At 48.3% G+C, this 14131-nt stretch overlaps 1 protein-coding gene across 2 annotated transcripts; it reads left to right on the forward strand.

The window, feature by feature from the left end:
• The first annotated feature begins 3100 nt into the window (after positions 1-3100).
• LOC147229077 (uncharacterized) lies at positions 3101-9343 on the forward strand. 2 transcript variants are annotated; one of them, XM_086157564.1, is made up of 3 exons: positions 3114-3309; positions 3402-3446; positions 4971-9343. In XM_086157564.1, exons 1-3 carry the CDS (start codon positions 3126-3128, stop codon positions 8096-8098), a joined length of 3357 nt encoding a protein of 1118 aa, XP_086013690.1. In that variant the 5' UTR covers positions 3114-3125; the 3' UTR covers positions 8099-9343. The 2 variants fall into 2 exon arrangements, with proteins under 2 accessions (XP_086013691.1, XP_086013690.1); XM_086157565.1 differs by lacking the exon at positions 3402-3446 and having other exon boundaries at positions 3101-3309.
• The last annotated feature ends 4788 nt before the right edge of the window (positions 9344-14131 follow it).

The raw sequence follows: 14131 nt of genomic DNA on the forward strand, positions 1-14131 counted from the left end.
AACTTGTCTGTGTGCATCACCTTCTACATTACATCCTCTGAATTATAGATCTGGAGGCCCGGCGCTGGAGAACCTGCAGGCGGTGTGTTCACGGGACGTGGGACTTTTCACACTTTTCTCTGTGGGGTCTGTTAGCGTGGCCGTTAGCGGTTAGCGCTTCCCGCCCGAGAAGGTCCCTGGTTGGATTCCCACGAGGGGTTCTTTCTGCGTGGAGTCTCCACGGGTTCCTCAAGGTTCTCAAACACGTGCAGGAGGTTCGCTGGAGACCGGGTGAATGACAGGGTGAACGGTTGGATGTTTTTATATGACGTGATTGAACGGTTGCGTTTCTCAGAACGAATGCGTGAAAGCTGTACGTCTATAACGTGTGAATGATTGTATGTTTCCTGCGTGTGAATGAGAGGGTGAAAGGTCATTTTCCAACATGATGCATGAATGGTTGGATGTTTTTATAGGATGTGAATGAGTGAATGAATGGTCGCGTTGTCAGAATGACGAGTGAATGCGTGAGAGGGTGAATGTTGTGTTTCCGTGTGTGTCCCTGTGATTTAGCGGTCCGAGGTGAACCCGGCCTCTCGTCCGATCACAGCTCCAGCGACCCCGACTGCAGGAAAGGAGGAATATCTGTTCACGTTCATCACTGTTTTATAAAAGTGTGTAAAATCCACCCGCTAATATGCAGCCGTTCAATTTGTTCCCGCTTATTCACCTCAATGTTTCTTTTTACAGAAAAATCAACAATACTTTCTCTATTTGAGCGCTGAAACTGTTCAGGCCGTCACGTCCCGCTTATATTGCCATTCCTGATTATGTTAATGGTGTATTCTGTGTCATGTCGGCCACAGGTGGGATTATTAAAGTTTAAACACAGGGAATATACACATCCTGGTTTATCTAATATTTACGCCCGCCGATGACGCCAGAGAGCATCGGCCTTTTCATTGATTGTTCTATCAATGCAGGATTTCTGCCGCTGATAATGGCGGTTTATGTCTGCGCAGCCCGAAGGCGCCACGCTCGACGGGCCGTCGTTCTCCGCAGCTCCTTCGCACTTCATCCCTCAACCTGACAGTCACTCGCTGCCTAATGATGCACACCTGTTCTCCCCATCTCCCATTAATCGCATGATCTGCTCTGACATCACAAAACACACTCAAACACAAACACACACACACACACACACACACCGCCGGACGGCGGAGGGATAGTCGCCGAAGCCTGACGACTAGCTTCTTTAGCGGGGTTTGTGTGACAGAGACAACAACGTCAGCCTGAGATTGATGATGTGTTACGAGAACGTTGACTGTGCGAGGAGACGCCTCGGTAAGAACGCAGAAGACTTCTGAAAAGTCGTTTTCGTGGACAAAACGGGCGAATCATCTGCCTCCATCTGATTCTCTCCTCTCACACCAACTTGCTGTCCTCTGTCCCTCCAGCCATCAACCTCCTCTCTGGTCCTCATCTACCTTCAGCGTCCTTCTACCCGGATCTTCTCCATTCCTTCTCTGTCCATGTCCAAACCATCTCAGCGTGACTTTACGTCCGCAACATCTACCATGTGTGATGGGCTCTCCATCCTGCCCAGTCCCAAAGAGGAACCTCCAACATCTTCACCCCTGCCGCCTCCGGCTCGGCCTCCTGGCTTCTCCACCATGGAGACACCGTGGCTGCTCTCGCCTTCATCTTGTCATTAAGGCAGATCCTGTCACGACCCCTGACACTTTTCTCCACCTGCTCAAATATTAAGTCTTACACTATTAACTTTCACTAACTTACTAACTTACATTAACTTACACTATTACACTGAGGCTATCAGACTTTTTAATTCCTCTTCCCTCAGCCGCAGGGAATCTTCAATCTTTGTAGTTACTGCTAACAATTAAGACAATTCATATTTCATTATATTTCTTGTTCTTCCTCCTTTCTACTATTATCTATTACTGTTATGTTTTTTTACTTGAAACTCTGGCACAACAATTTACTTCAGGATTAATAAAGTTGTTGTCATCTCATCTCATCTCATCTCATCGTCTCATGAAGTGTTTTCAGTGAAATGAAAATATGAAATTTATCTAACCTATGTGTTACATCCATCCTGTTATTTACATGTTTTTATATACATAACATTGTGTATCTGTAATATCTATTGTTTTTTCATCACTTATTATTCCTGACACTTTGAGGTGGATTTTTTTAATGCCATGTTTTTGAACAAATATTCCCCTCTTTATAGTTTAGCAAATTCATTTTGCAATTTTGATCCTGATGCACACTTTGCTTTTTTTTTTATTCAACTTTACAATCTTTTTTTTATTTAGACTCCCCTATTATTTTTTTTCTTATTTTGATAATATTCCTCTGGTTTCGGCTCATCATCACATATCTAATTTTCGAATCTATCAATACAGCTCTAGAAAAAAATGAACAGACAACTGCAGAATGATCACTTTCTCATATTTTGTTATTTATAGGTATATAAGATAAGATCAACTTTATTGATCCTCCTAAGGGAAATTCCTTTGTCACTTTAGCGTAACAATTATAATGTCAAAAATTAAATAAATATGAATATGAATATAAATCATCCACGAATAAATAGAGAGAAAGCAGGGAGAAAAACAACAGCAACATCAAGGATAAAAATGGACAACATAATGGAACAGTGAGGGTGAAAAATACACAACCAGAACTATATTTGACTTTTTGTCTTGTCTGGAATTTAGGACTTCTGTCGTCAATAGTTTATTAAATAAAAACAAAACTCTTCCACTTACTCAAACATACGCCTACTGATAGCATAATCATTTCTTTCTTATTTTATTGAATTTTTTTTACATTTTTCTTTTTGTATTTCATATTTAAAATGTCCAACCTTATTGTTTTTAACACATCTGGTTGCTATGACTATTTAATTTTCCTCATCTATCTATCTATCTATCTATCTATCTATCTATCTATCTATCTATCTATCTGTGTGTGAAAGTGATGATGACCGCGCTTTACGACACTTCCAGTCAGGTTTACGGCAGCTGCAGTTCCTCTCCCGGCCGCCGGGTGGCGCTGTGGAGCCGCGGGCCGCCCGCGGATGTTTTTTTCCTCCGGAAGAAAGAAAGGCAGCATGGCGGATGTGTTTTCCAGCCTCGGCGGTGTCTCGGCGGCGGAGCGCCGCGGCGGGATGGAGTGAAACGCGGCCGGAGCCGGAGCTCCGGCGTCAGGCGGCCGCCCCGAGCCGCCGCGGCCGCGGATCGGCGCCTCCCGCCCGGCGCGCCGCGGCCGAACGCTCCGGCGGTTGTGACCCACTTTGGTTCGGTGAGTTCGCCTGTTCTTCTCGTCCAAACATCTAAACATCTGCATCACCTTCCTTTATCACTCCTTCCTCCCGCATCATCACCCGCCGGCAGGATGCACTGATCGATTATATGTGGTCAATATAGGCGATCGATCAGGTTAGTGGTCTTGGACAATGACTCTGCGGCCCTGGTCCCCCCCGTGTGTGTGTGTGTGTGTGTGTGTGTGTGTGTGTGTGTGTGTGTGTGTGTGTGTGTGTGTGTGTGTGTGTGTGTGTGTGTGTCAGCATCTGAGAACCTGGGCTGTTTTCGTTTGCAGTGATGGAGATAGAAAGGTAGAAAGGGTCTTTACCCCCCCCCCCCCCCACACACACACACACAGACACACACACAACCTGGGGGCCCCAGAGGATCTAGCACCCAGAACCAAACCCCCTCTCCAGGTGACCCCTACACACACACACACACACACACGTGCACATACACATACATACACGCATACAAACACACACACACACACACAACCCAGGGGGCCCAAAGGCCCCCAGAACCAAACCCCATATCCAGGTGACCCCTTCACACCTACGTACACACACACACACACACACACACACACACACACACACACACACAAGGACTTAGTATGATCGCATCTTCTGCTGCCACGTGTTGACAGCGTGTGTGTGCAGGTGTTGGTGACCAGGTTAGCGTTCCTGCCTCGCTTCTAGAATAGAAGAAGAAGAAATCCTTTTTTCCGGAAGGTTCCAACTTGAAACATGTATTGATCTTCTTGCTGTCAGGTTTCCTTCTTGCAGAAAGTGGTTAGAAAGACCTCCTCGGTGGTCTCGGTGGTCTGGTTGGACTTCGGTAGGACTTCCTCAGCACCTTCTGCCTTTCTGAAGCAAAGATAGTTGTAATCTGATTACATCCTTTAGGCTGCTCAGAAGGAATGTGATGACAGCCGGTGTTTTGCTTCCGCCTCACAGCCAGAAGGTCTCCGCTCGGATTCCTTCCTGTTCTCCTTCTGTCTGCGTGGGCTTCCTCGGGCTTCTCCGGGTTCCTCCCGCAGCTCAGACACATGCAGGAGGTTCTTTAGAAACATTCACGGACCTTCTCGCTCGTACAGCGCTGTGATGGAAGGAGCTCCGGGAATGTATTTATGATTATACCATCATTTCCAGACTGCAAGCCGCTACTTTTTCCCCCGTTTTGAACACTGCGGCTAAACAACGATGCCGCTAATTGATGGACGGCGCCAAAGCATTGAGCCTCGTTACATCGGACCGATAAAATGAGCGCGACATTCTGAGGCCGTTCGATTCCGACGCCGAAGAAGACGACTTTAACGGTTTTAGTACGCTGAAGATAGCTGGAGGAGGACAAAGAAAATGGATGGATGGACTTTTTCTTGTGTTATTTATTATTCATCTTTTTCATCAGCTAAGTTACAGCCTCTGTTTAAAAAGGATTTCCAGTGTGTATTTGTGGATGTTACCGGTATGGATTTAATTAAGTAAAAAAAATGTTTCTGTGTAAATATGTCACGCTACAAAGCGGACTTTTCCGACAAGCGCGGCCTCGATTTAGACTTAGTTATATCGAAGCCGGTGCGCTCAATCGTCCGAAAATGACGCTAAAATGAAGCGAGCTAACGGGTATTTCTTGGTCTGTTTCCCACCACAGTAACAAGAAGAAATAGTTTCCCCTTTCCTTGCGAGAAGACAACGCCCCAAAACCCAAGGATGGGTGAGGTGACCGAAGAAGCGGATCTGGAGGTGAAAAAACCGGACTGTGCGTCCGAGTCGCTCCCGGAGCCGCTGCTGATCATTTTGTCCCCGCCGCCACCTTTCTTACCCGCCCCCGGAGAACCGGCCATCTTCTGGAACAAGTGGCTCAAGGCGTTCGAGCACTACCTGGAGGCGCTGGGCGAGAACGAGCTGGTGGACTCCAGCAAGTGCGCTCTTCTGCAGAACTGCCTCGGCCAAGAGGGCCAGCGGGTCTTCACATCCCTGAGCCAGCGAGAAGCCTCGTACGCGTCCGCCGTCGCCGCGCTCACCGTCTACTTCGGCTCGGACGCCGCCGCGCGGCCGCATCTGGTCCGATTCTATCAACGGGCTCAGATGCCCGGAGAGAGCGTGGAGCAGTTTGCCTCGGCGCTGGAGGTTCTGCTGAAGCCCTGCCGCCTCGGAGGCTCTCAGGAGAAACTCGTCCTCCGTCAGCTGCGGGAGAAAACCAGGTGTCCGCCGCTCAGAGAGAGGCTGCTGGCGGAGAAGGAGGCGCTGACGTTGGACGTGGCCTTGGCCATCGGCAGAGAGGTGGAATCTGCCGAGTGTAACCCCGAACCGCTCGGCGTCCACGAGGTCAGCGTAGATATCGGGGACGATTCCGAGCTTCCCGTCCGCCGAAAACGAGGGAGGCCTCGACGCGGGGAGGGCCGGCCGAAACCCAAACCGGAGTCGCCCAAGACGAAGTGGAGGTCGTCGAGATGCAGAGACGAGTTCTATTACAACAACGATAAACTGTACCACAGCGACGGGGATGAATGTAGACTTAAGACCGCCGACGAGGCAGATCTGACTCGGCACAAATCCAGCCGCCATGACGACGACGACGACGACGACGATAACGGCTGCTCGTCTTCTCGGGTGAAGGAGGAGGACGCCTTGGACAAAGCCAGCGACGACGACGACGACGGCGACGATGAGGACTTTATCGTGGGACGGGCCAAAGGGAAAGGCCCTTCCTGCCCGTTCTGCCCAAGCAGACGCTTCCGAGACTCCAACAAACTGTCCAGACACATGAGGACGCACACCAAGGAGAAACCGTTCAACTGCCCGCTGTGCACGCTGACGTTCAGCCAGTCGTACCACATGACCCGGCACATGAGGAACCAGCACGGCGCCGGCCGCCACATCTGCCCCACGTGCGGGAAGAGTCTGGAGAACGCCGCGGACCTGCAGGCTCACAGGAGGACGCACTCGTCGCAGGAGCCGTCCCGTCCCGAACGTCAGGACCGTTTCCCCGACGACGACGACGCCTTGGCGAGTCACGTTGCGACGCATCCCTCGCGTCAGCCGACCCGGACGGCGGGGGACGACGCGCGGGAAAAAGAACCGTCGCTTCTTCGCAAGGACGATCGCGAGGTCAGTTCGAGCGGCGCCGATGAAGACAGCGACGGCGGCGGCGAGGAGAGCGGCTCCGACGTTGACGTGAAGGCGGAGGGCAAGGACTCGGAACGGGGCGGCAAGAGGAGGAACGGTGTCACCAAGGTGAAAGCCAAGGGCCACTTCTGTCCGATCTGCGTCAACAGGTGCTTCAGAGGGGCCAACAAGCTGGCCAGACACATGAGGATGCACACCAAGGAGAAGCCCTTCAGCTGCCCCGTCTGCTCCCTGACCTTCAGCCAGTCCTACCACATGACCCGGCATCTGAGGAAGCAGCACGGCATGGGCCACTACATCTGCACCAAGTGCGGGACGTCGCTGGGGAGCTGGGTGGAGCTGAAAGAGCACAAGAAGACTCACGCCGCCGAAGGCCTGTCGTGCTCCGCCTGTCAGAAGCAGTTCAAGGAGAAGCCCGCCTTGGTAAATCATCTGAAATCCCACAAGAAGGACAAGTCCACCCCCCGGTGCCTCAGCTGCAGCGACTGCGGCAAAGAGTTCTGCAGAATGTATCATTTAAAAAGGCATATTTTGGCGCACCGCAAAGCCACCAACGGCGAGTGCTACGACTGCCCCGAGTGCCAGAAGAGCTACGCCTTCCCGGAGGACCTTAAAAAGCACAGGAGGGTCCACGCCAAGGAGAACAACGGCACTTGTCCGAAATGCAACCGGACGTTCGGCAGCCCGGAGGAGCTGGAGACGCACATGGCCGTGCATAAGAAGTCCTTCGCGTGCGACACCTGCGGCAAGAAGTTCAAGGTGGAGTACGCGCTGAAGAAGCACGAGCAAGGGCACCAGGTGGAGCAGTACTACTGCTCGCTGTGCCGCAAGCGCTTCATCAAGCTCTCTCACTACAAGAGGCACGTGTTGGTCCACGGCCGGCGGGAGTCCCGGTGTCCTCACTGCGACGGCGTCTTCCTGAAGCTAACGGCGTTGAAGTATCACCTGCGGACTCACACGGAGGAGAGGCCCTTCCAGTGCTCCTGCTGCATCGAATCCTTCGAGGAGAAGCGCGACCTGGAGCAGCATTGCCTCAAGCACAGGAAATTCAAGAGGGAAAGGCCCTACTCCTGCACGCGCTGCGACTACGCTTTCCCGTCGCTGATGGAGCTGACGGAGCACATGAGCCTGCACGTGGGCGAGCAGCCCCTGAGCTGCCCCGTCTGCGGCAAGACCTTCCTGAACAAGAACAAGCTGGAGAAGCACCTCAGCATTCACACGGGGGAGAGGCCTCACCTCTGCTCCCTCTGCGGCAACGGCTTCCCCTCCGCCGCCAGCCTGAAGCTGCACAGCCACATCCACACCGGCGAGAAACCCTTCAAATGCTCCGTTTGCGGCAAGAGCTTCAGCTCGTCCAGCGGGTTGCGGCTGCACGGGAGGCAGCACATGGAGGTGCGGCCCAGCTACGAGTGTCCCGAGTGCGGGAGGACGTACGGCCGCATGACGGAGCTGAAGATGCACCAGCGGTACCACACCGGGGACAAGCCGTACGCGTGCACGTGCTGCAGCAAGCGCTTCATCAGCAAAGACAAGCTGAATGTTCACATGAGGATACACACCGGGGAGCGGCCGTACTCCTGCCCCCATTGCGGGCAGACCTTCACGCAGACGGGGGACAGGAACAGACACATCAACAAATACCACAGTTAGACGGCGCCGTGGCGGCGGGCTCTGCCATCGGCCGCCGAGGTCGGGGGGTTTGCACGTCTTCCAGCGGCGAGACTGAATCCAGATACAAAATCGTGTTCGCCGACTTGCGTGAAACCGGCGGTTTCACCTGGCCGGCTGCGGCGGCGACGCGTCGTCGAAGGAGATGCGGTTTGTGGAAGTACCGTTATTTTTTTCCCCGCCGTTCACGTGTTTTCCATCAATGTGCGTGTTCGCATTTGCACTTTGGGCAGACCTTTATTTTCCGTTACTGAAACGAAAGCTGACGATTCGTGACGAGCGTCGGACCGGCCGTCGGCGATCGGCTTATCAATTTTCCCTCATCGCTCGTTGGATCGATGACATTTTGTTCGCATAGAAAAAACAAACAGCTGCGTCTTTTGAAGACGTGCTGACAGAGCGCATTCAAAGGTCTTGACCTTTGGCGTATCGATGTGCGGCGTCCTGTCAAATCAACGCATGTATCGGTTTTATCGCCCAGAAGGGGAAAACACAAAGTACGAAAAGCTGTTTTAATCTTTTAAACCGATGAAAGTGCGTTTCCTTGTCTTCGTTTGGAATAGCGTTTTAATTCCACCACTCACTCTCTGTGATGTGACTTGACACGCAACACCGCTGTGTAAAAGGTGGCGAGGACCATCCCTCGTTGCCCTCCTTGTCGCCGTGCAACCCTTATTTTTTTTCCGTGAACGGCATCATTACCCAGAATCCTCTCTGCTGTTCGAGTCTTTCTCGGAAACACCCTGGCCTTAGCGGCAGGTGGTTTTCACACCCTGGCTTCCGGGCCGTCTTGCAGAAAGCAGCTGTCGCCGCCGTCACGCGTGTTGCGCCGAAAATCGCCGATTATATCGCAGCTACACAAAGACCGTCCGATTAGTCCGGTGTCTGTAAATAAAACTGCATGTAGAGTTGTCACGGTGCCATCCCGCTCACACACTTCGATACTAATACATCCAATGTCTGTCAGAGGGACCAAGCTTTTGCTCTGATAAAGTAAATTTTGCACTTGAGTAAAGCGTAGTTTCAGAGTATTTTTCTATTGTTTTGATGTAAAGATCCAGCTGCTTGGGATTTGCACGCAAAGAGACAACTTTTACCGCCCTGCAGTTTCAGCTCTGCGGTCATTGGAAGGAAACACTCAGTCTTGAAGCCTTAATGGATGAAAACATTGCATTTTATTTCTGTCCTCCCTATTACATTATCTGTAATAAAGGTTCTTTATAGAAATATATCTCTTTGGCTTCTGTGTGTCACAGCATTTTTTTTGATAATCTTGTAAAGGGCCGTAGGTGCACAGAAGTGCCACGCTCCTGGAGGTTGTGAGAATTGTAAATTGCACACCTTCATGCTCAATATTAGCCTGTTCCCTAAACATGAAGTTGCTGATTCATGTACAAGTAAAGTTAAAATCCTAATTCTGTTTACAGAATAAACAGAATCGTCTGACTTGGCATCATATATCACCGAAATACTTCAAGACATTTATTTGTTTAGCGTCGCTAGAACGGTCCAGCGGAATTTTTCCTTTAATTTGGTGCACATTTCCAGTAATAAATAAACAAACTCATTGGATTCTAGAGGAGATTTACAATGTTTAGTCCCAATGCATCAATATAAATGTAGGGTTGTATTTTAGAAAAGATTTTATGTCCACAATTCATCAGCTAAAGATCCACCAATGGCTCAAACGTTTAAAGAAGGACATCCGATCCGATAGGGGGCGCTCTTTTTCCCTCAGCCCTGTAATATCAACCACGGTGTTGTGTTTACATGCCATTGAATTTTTGATGTTGTCCTATCAGTGGTAGTTATTATAATGACTATCCCGGCGAGCGGTTTTATACGTCAACTGTTCGTTTTAAAGTTTTGATGTTTTTTTCCCCCGGAGTTAATGTGTCGCCAGCTTAGCTTCCATAGCTCACGTTTAATGTTGTTACCGGTCCGGACAACGTGAACCGACGATTCTATGACACCCGAACTAGGGGGAAGCGTCCGCGATTCTCGGGGCTCATGGCTGACAGTGGCTTCTCACGAAATTGTAATATTGTCAAAAGGCAGCATGATAGTGATTTTTTTATATTTAAAGTAAAATTATGTACATGAACCAGTATCTTTATTTGTTTTAGAAACCTTTTTAAACCGGACCACCCCCCCTCTCATGATAAAATGGTTTAGTCCTATCGGCTCGGCGCGCTGTTTGAAGCAGACAGCAGGCAGGTGGTAAACATGCCTCAAAATCCGGGGAGATTTAAATTAAAAGAAGGGGAAAGGGGGGAGTAGGTCACGGAATTCTTCAAGAAGCAAAGTGGGTTTGTAAGTGAATCACTGGAAGTCCTGGAACATTACAAGTCTGTGTCTTAACCTTTGTCCAAAGTGTACAAGCTAGCTTACGTCTCTCCCCATGTTAGCTACTGTGTCAGTCTTGCATCAAATTGTGAATTCCATTTTTTTCAGGGTGTTCTTGCTCATGTTGTTCTTTTCACAAACGTGGGAATGGAAGTAAAAAATGGGTAAAAATGCAGTGTTATGTTAATCAGCATCACAACTTCCTCTCTGGCTTTTAAAGGTCCAGTGTAGAAGGATGCTAATGGATGGAGGGCCATGAAGTTAGTTTGTGTAGTTGCTGCAGAGGTGAGTTGGAAGGATGAGTAACTGTTGAGACCCCTGAAGGGAGCAGCTCAAAGGGGAAGAACTGCACCCGGTTGTCCCGTTTTTACAGGGAAAGATTTACTTCCCAGCCAACCACCTCGACCTCATGATCAGACAGGAGTGTTGTCTTCCAGGATGAATGGCTGCAGGAACGTGAGAAGGATTTGCTTTCACGCTCACCTGACCGGGGGCCAAACTACGGCCTGGGAGAAGATCCTGGAGTAACACGTGAGACGGCATTCCCTGCCACCAATATCACAGCTGCAAATGAAGGACCAACTCTTCATTTGTACTAACATGTAAACGTTATATCCTCATGTCGGCCCTACAGACAGTCCACGGCCAGGCACCCCAAGCAAAGACATCCCATCTAAGAGTGACCATATTGTTTTTGGGGGCGGTGTGGCGCAGGAGGTAGAGCAATGTGTGTGTTCTTCCGGCAACAGAAATCCAAATACCTGCAGTTACACCAAGTATTTCACTTAAATATCCCTCAGATATGTAATACACATCCAATTTAACAATCATTACTAAAGAGGTGATATGAGACACTGAGTGCTTGTTGACATGAGAAAATAGCTTTGTTTTTTTAAAAGAGTGTTTCCGTCTGAAAATGTTGGGAGACTGTTCTCATCCTTTAAGAGAGAGAATTGGTCCTTTATTGAAATCACACACTTTCAAAATCAAAATCCAAAGGAGTTTTCACTGGACGGGAAGGATCTGAGAAACTTGAATAGAAACAGCAAATATTAGCTGCAACTGTTAAACTATTGCAGTTTAGTAAAAGAAGTAGACATACACGCACTCAGGCTTTGTACCATACAATACTTTAATACATTTATTTGGTTACTAGCCATCCCTGTTTGCAGTTTGTTTGTGGGAATCAGCTTTAAAAAGCCCCAGAGAGACAAGCAGAGTCGTCCTGCACAACAGACAAGACCAGGTTCTTTGTGTCAGATTTTCGAGACAAGCTAACTTAGCTGTGAAAGCATGAGGCGGAAATAATCCCTCTTACCCCAAAGGGATAAGGTCATCCATCATGATGCCACAGCACACGTGGGTAATGCTCGAAAAATTATAGTGCTTGAGTTTATTTCAACGATTTGTTCCAAACTTCTTGTGATGGCTAAGCACGATAGGTTAGCTGTGAGTTAACTGCCGTGTCCAGTCAATCTAAAATGTTTGTGCACTGTTAATGTGTTGCACTAAAATCTGAAACAAGGAAGATAAGATGCAAACACTGATGTGTTTGGTTTGCTTAATTTTGCATTTAGCTGGAGTTGGGCCTCTGCAGGGGGGGTCAAAACAGTTTATTGGACGGAAATGTTACTCTTTATCACTCTGCCTTACCAGTCAGAATCTAATGAACCCCCGAAGACCCAAAGAGCCAAGAAATTATCCACAAATTAGCCACAAATGCATGCAAAATTACCAGAAAATTAACTTAAAACTTTGCAAGAGGCTATTTAATATTGATGATTATCAATATTAAAACAAAAGAAGAATATAAAATCATCTACAAATTATAGATCATTTATTTACAGGTCCAAGGTTTCATTTGAATGTTGAATCTAAGAAGCTTTGGAAGATCACGGATCACTCTTTGAGACTTTTCTTGTGTCACTGGCTCGGAGATTAATCGCCGGGGCAACGTATTCCAACATGCTGTATTTTCCACCTGTTATCTTCAGGTTTTCACCTCCTAAGGCATTTAGAGAGCTACTGGTTTCCATTCAAGTGAAACACTGGTGACCTTATGGCAGGGGTGTCAAACTCGAATACACAGTGGGCCAAAATTCAAAACTGGGACAAAGTCGATATCTATTGAAAAAAAATCTTCCTCCAGATATAACAATGAACCTTTTCATATGGACCCAAACAAGTTTTTCTTAAAAACTAAATATGGAACAAGCATAGCTTAATACTATACAATATCTAACTTAATATTGCACACATGCAAAATCCTGTTTTCTGCCTAAGTAGCAGGGTGCCAGTATTAGCATAAGGTCACTATGACCACTGTGCGCACGGGAGGGGGCGTTTACGGGTCCTGTTGTGATTTTCGTGCCAAAACACTAGCAGAAAATTCTGAGATTTGTAGAATTAGCGGCACATGTACTGTAGACTATCCCGGCGGACCAGCTCTAATAGTCATTCGGTATGGCTTTGCAGGCCAAATGTAATTACAGTGCTGGCCAGAGTTTGACACCTATGGCTTATGGTATCTTTTTTTTCTGTCACAATTGATTCTTCTGCTCTGTCAAGAGTTTAACTCTCGTCAACGTAAAGCCTCGTGTGCATCTCTGCTTCCTCGTGCTCAAATGTAAGTGTGAGGACGACGTGAATAGCATCTCTTTTAGGGAGAAAGACCACAGTCACAGTCATGAAATAGATAGATAGAACACATAGATGTGTTTTCACTACAAATTTCTCTGCATGGATACAGGGATTCATTTATTTTATTATTATTATGAATTGTATCTGCTAAAGCATAGAAGTATCTGTTCATTTCCACAGTATTTGCAGAGTACATATTTCTACATGGGGGTGCATTGGGACATTTAAAAAAACTTAAGCTTGGCAAAACCAAGAAACCCCAGAGCTGTATTTGGAATTTTAAAAAAACAGGGCAGCAGACATAGAATGTAATGGTCAGTTGAGGTTGACAGGAGAGGATTTAGTTATTTTTGTGTCAGAGAAAAGAAAGCCTTTAATAGTACTACAGATGCTGTATTTGCATTGAGAATGCTAATAGAGAAGTACAGAGAAGACCAGAGGGAGCTGCATTGTGTTTTTGTAGACCTAGAAAAAGCATATGACAGGGGGCCTAGAGAGGAGCTCTGGTATTGTATGAGGAAGTCTGGTGTGGCAGAGAAGTATGTTAGACTGGTGCAGGACATGTATGCTTGCTGTGAGACAGTGGTGCGGTGTGCTGTAGGGGTAACAGAGAAGTTCAAGGTGGAGGTGGGACTCCATCAGGGATCAGCTCTGAGCCCCTTCTTGTTCGCGATGGTGATGGACAGGCTGACAGATGAGGTGAGACAGGAATCTCCATGGACCATGATGTTCGCAGATGACATCCTGATCTGTGTGAGAGCAGGGAACAGGTGGAGGAAAATCTAGAGAGGTGGAGGTATGCTCTGGAAAGGAGAGGAATGAAAATTAGTCGCAGCAAGACAGAATATGTGTGTGTGAATGAGAGGAACTCGGGTGGAACGGTGAGGCTACAGGGAGTGGAGATCAAGAAGCTGGAGGATTTCAGGTACTCGGGGTCAACAGTCCAGGGCAACGGAGAGTGTGGAAAAGAGGTGAAGAGACGAGTCCAAGCAGGTTGGAATGGGTGGAGAAAAGTGTCAGGGGTACTAT

The sequence above is a fragment of the Fistularia commersonii genome, chromosome 12 (genome assembly GCF_037954325.1).
Source record: "Fistularia commersonii isolate RoL2024-O1a breed Wild chromosome 12, RoL_Fcom_v1.0, whole genome shotgun sequence".
Lineage (NCBI taxonomy): Eukaryota > Metazoa > Chordata > Actinopteri > Syngnathiformes > Fistulariidae > Fistularia > Fistularia commersonii.

Coding starts and splice junctions, on each gene's coding strand:
- LOC147229077 (XM_086157564.1), top strand. CDS start 3,126: ATGTGTTTTCCAGCCTCGGCGGTGTCTCGGCGGCGGAGCGCCGCGGCG. Junction 3,310..3,401: donor TTGTGACCCACTTTGGTTCG/GTGAGTTCGCCT, acceptor ACCCGCCGGCAG/GATGCACTGATCGATTATAT. Junction 3,447..4,970: donor CAATATAGGCGATCGATCAG/GTTAGTGGTCTT, acceptor TTCCCACCACAG/TAACAAGAAGAAATAGTTTC.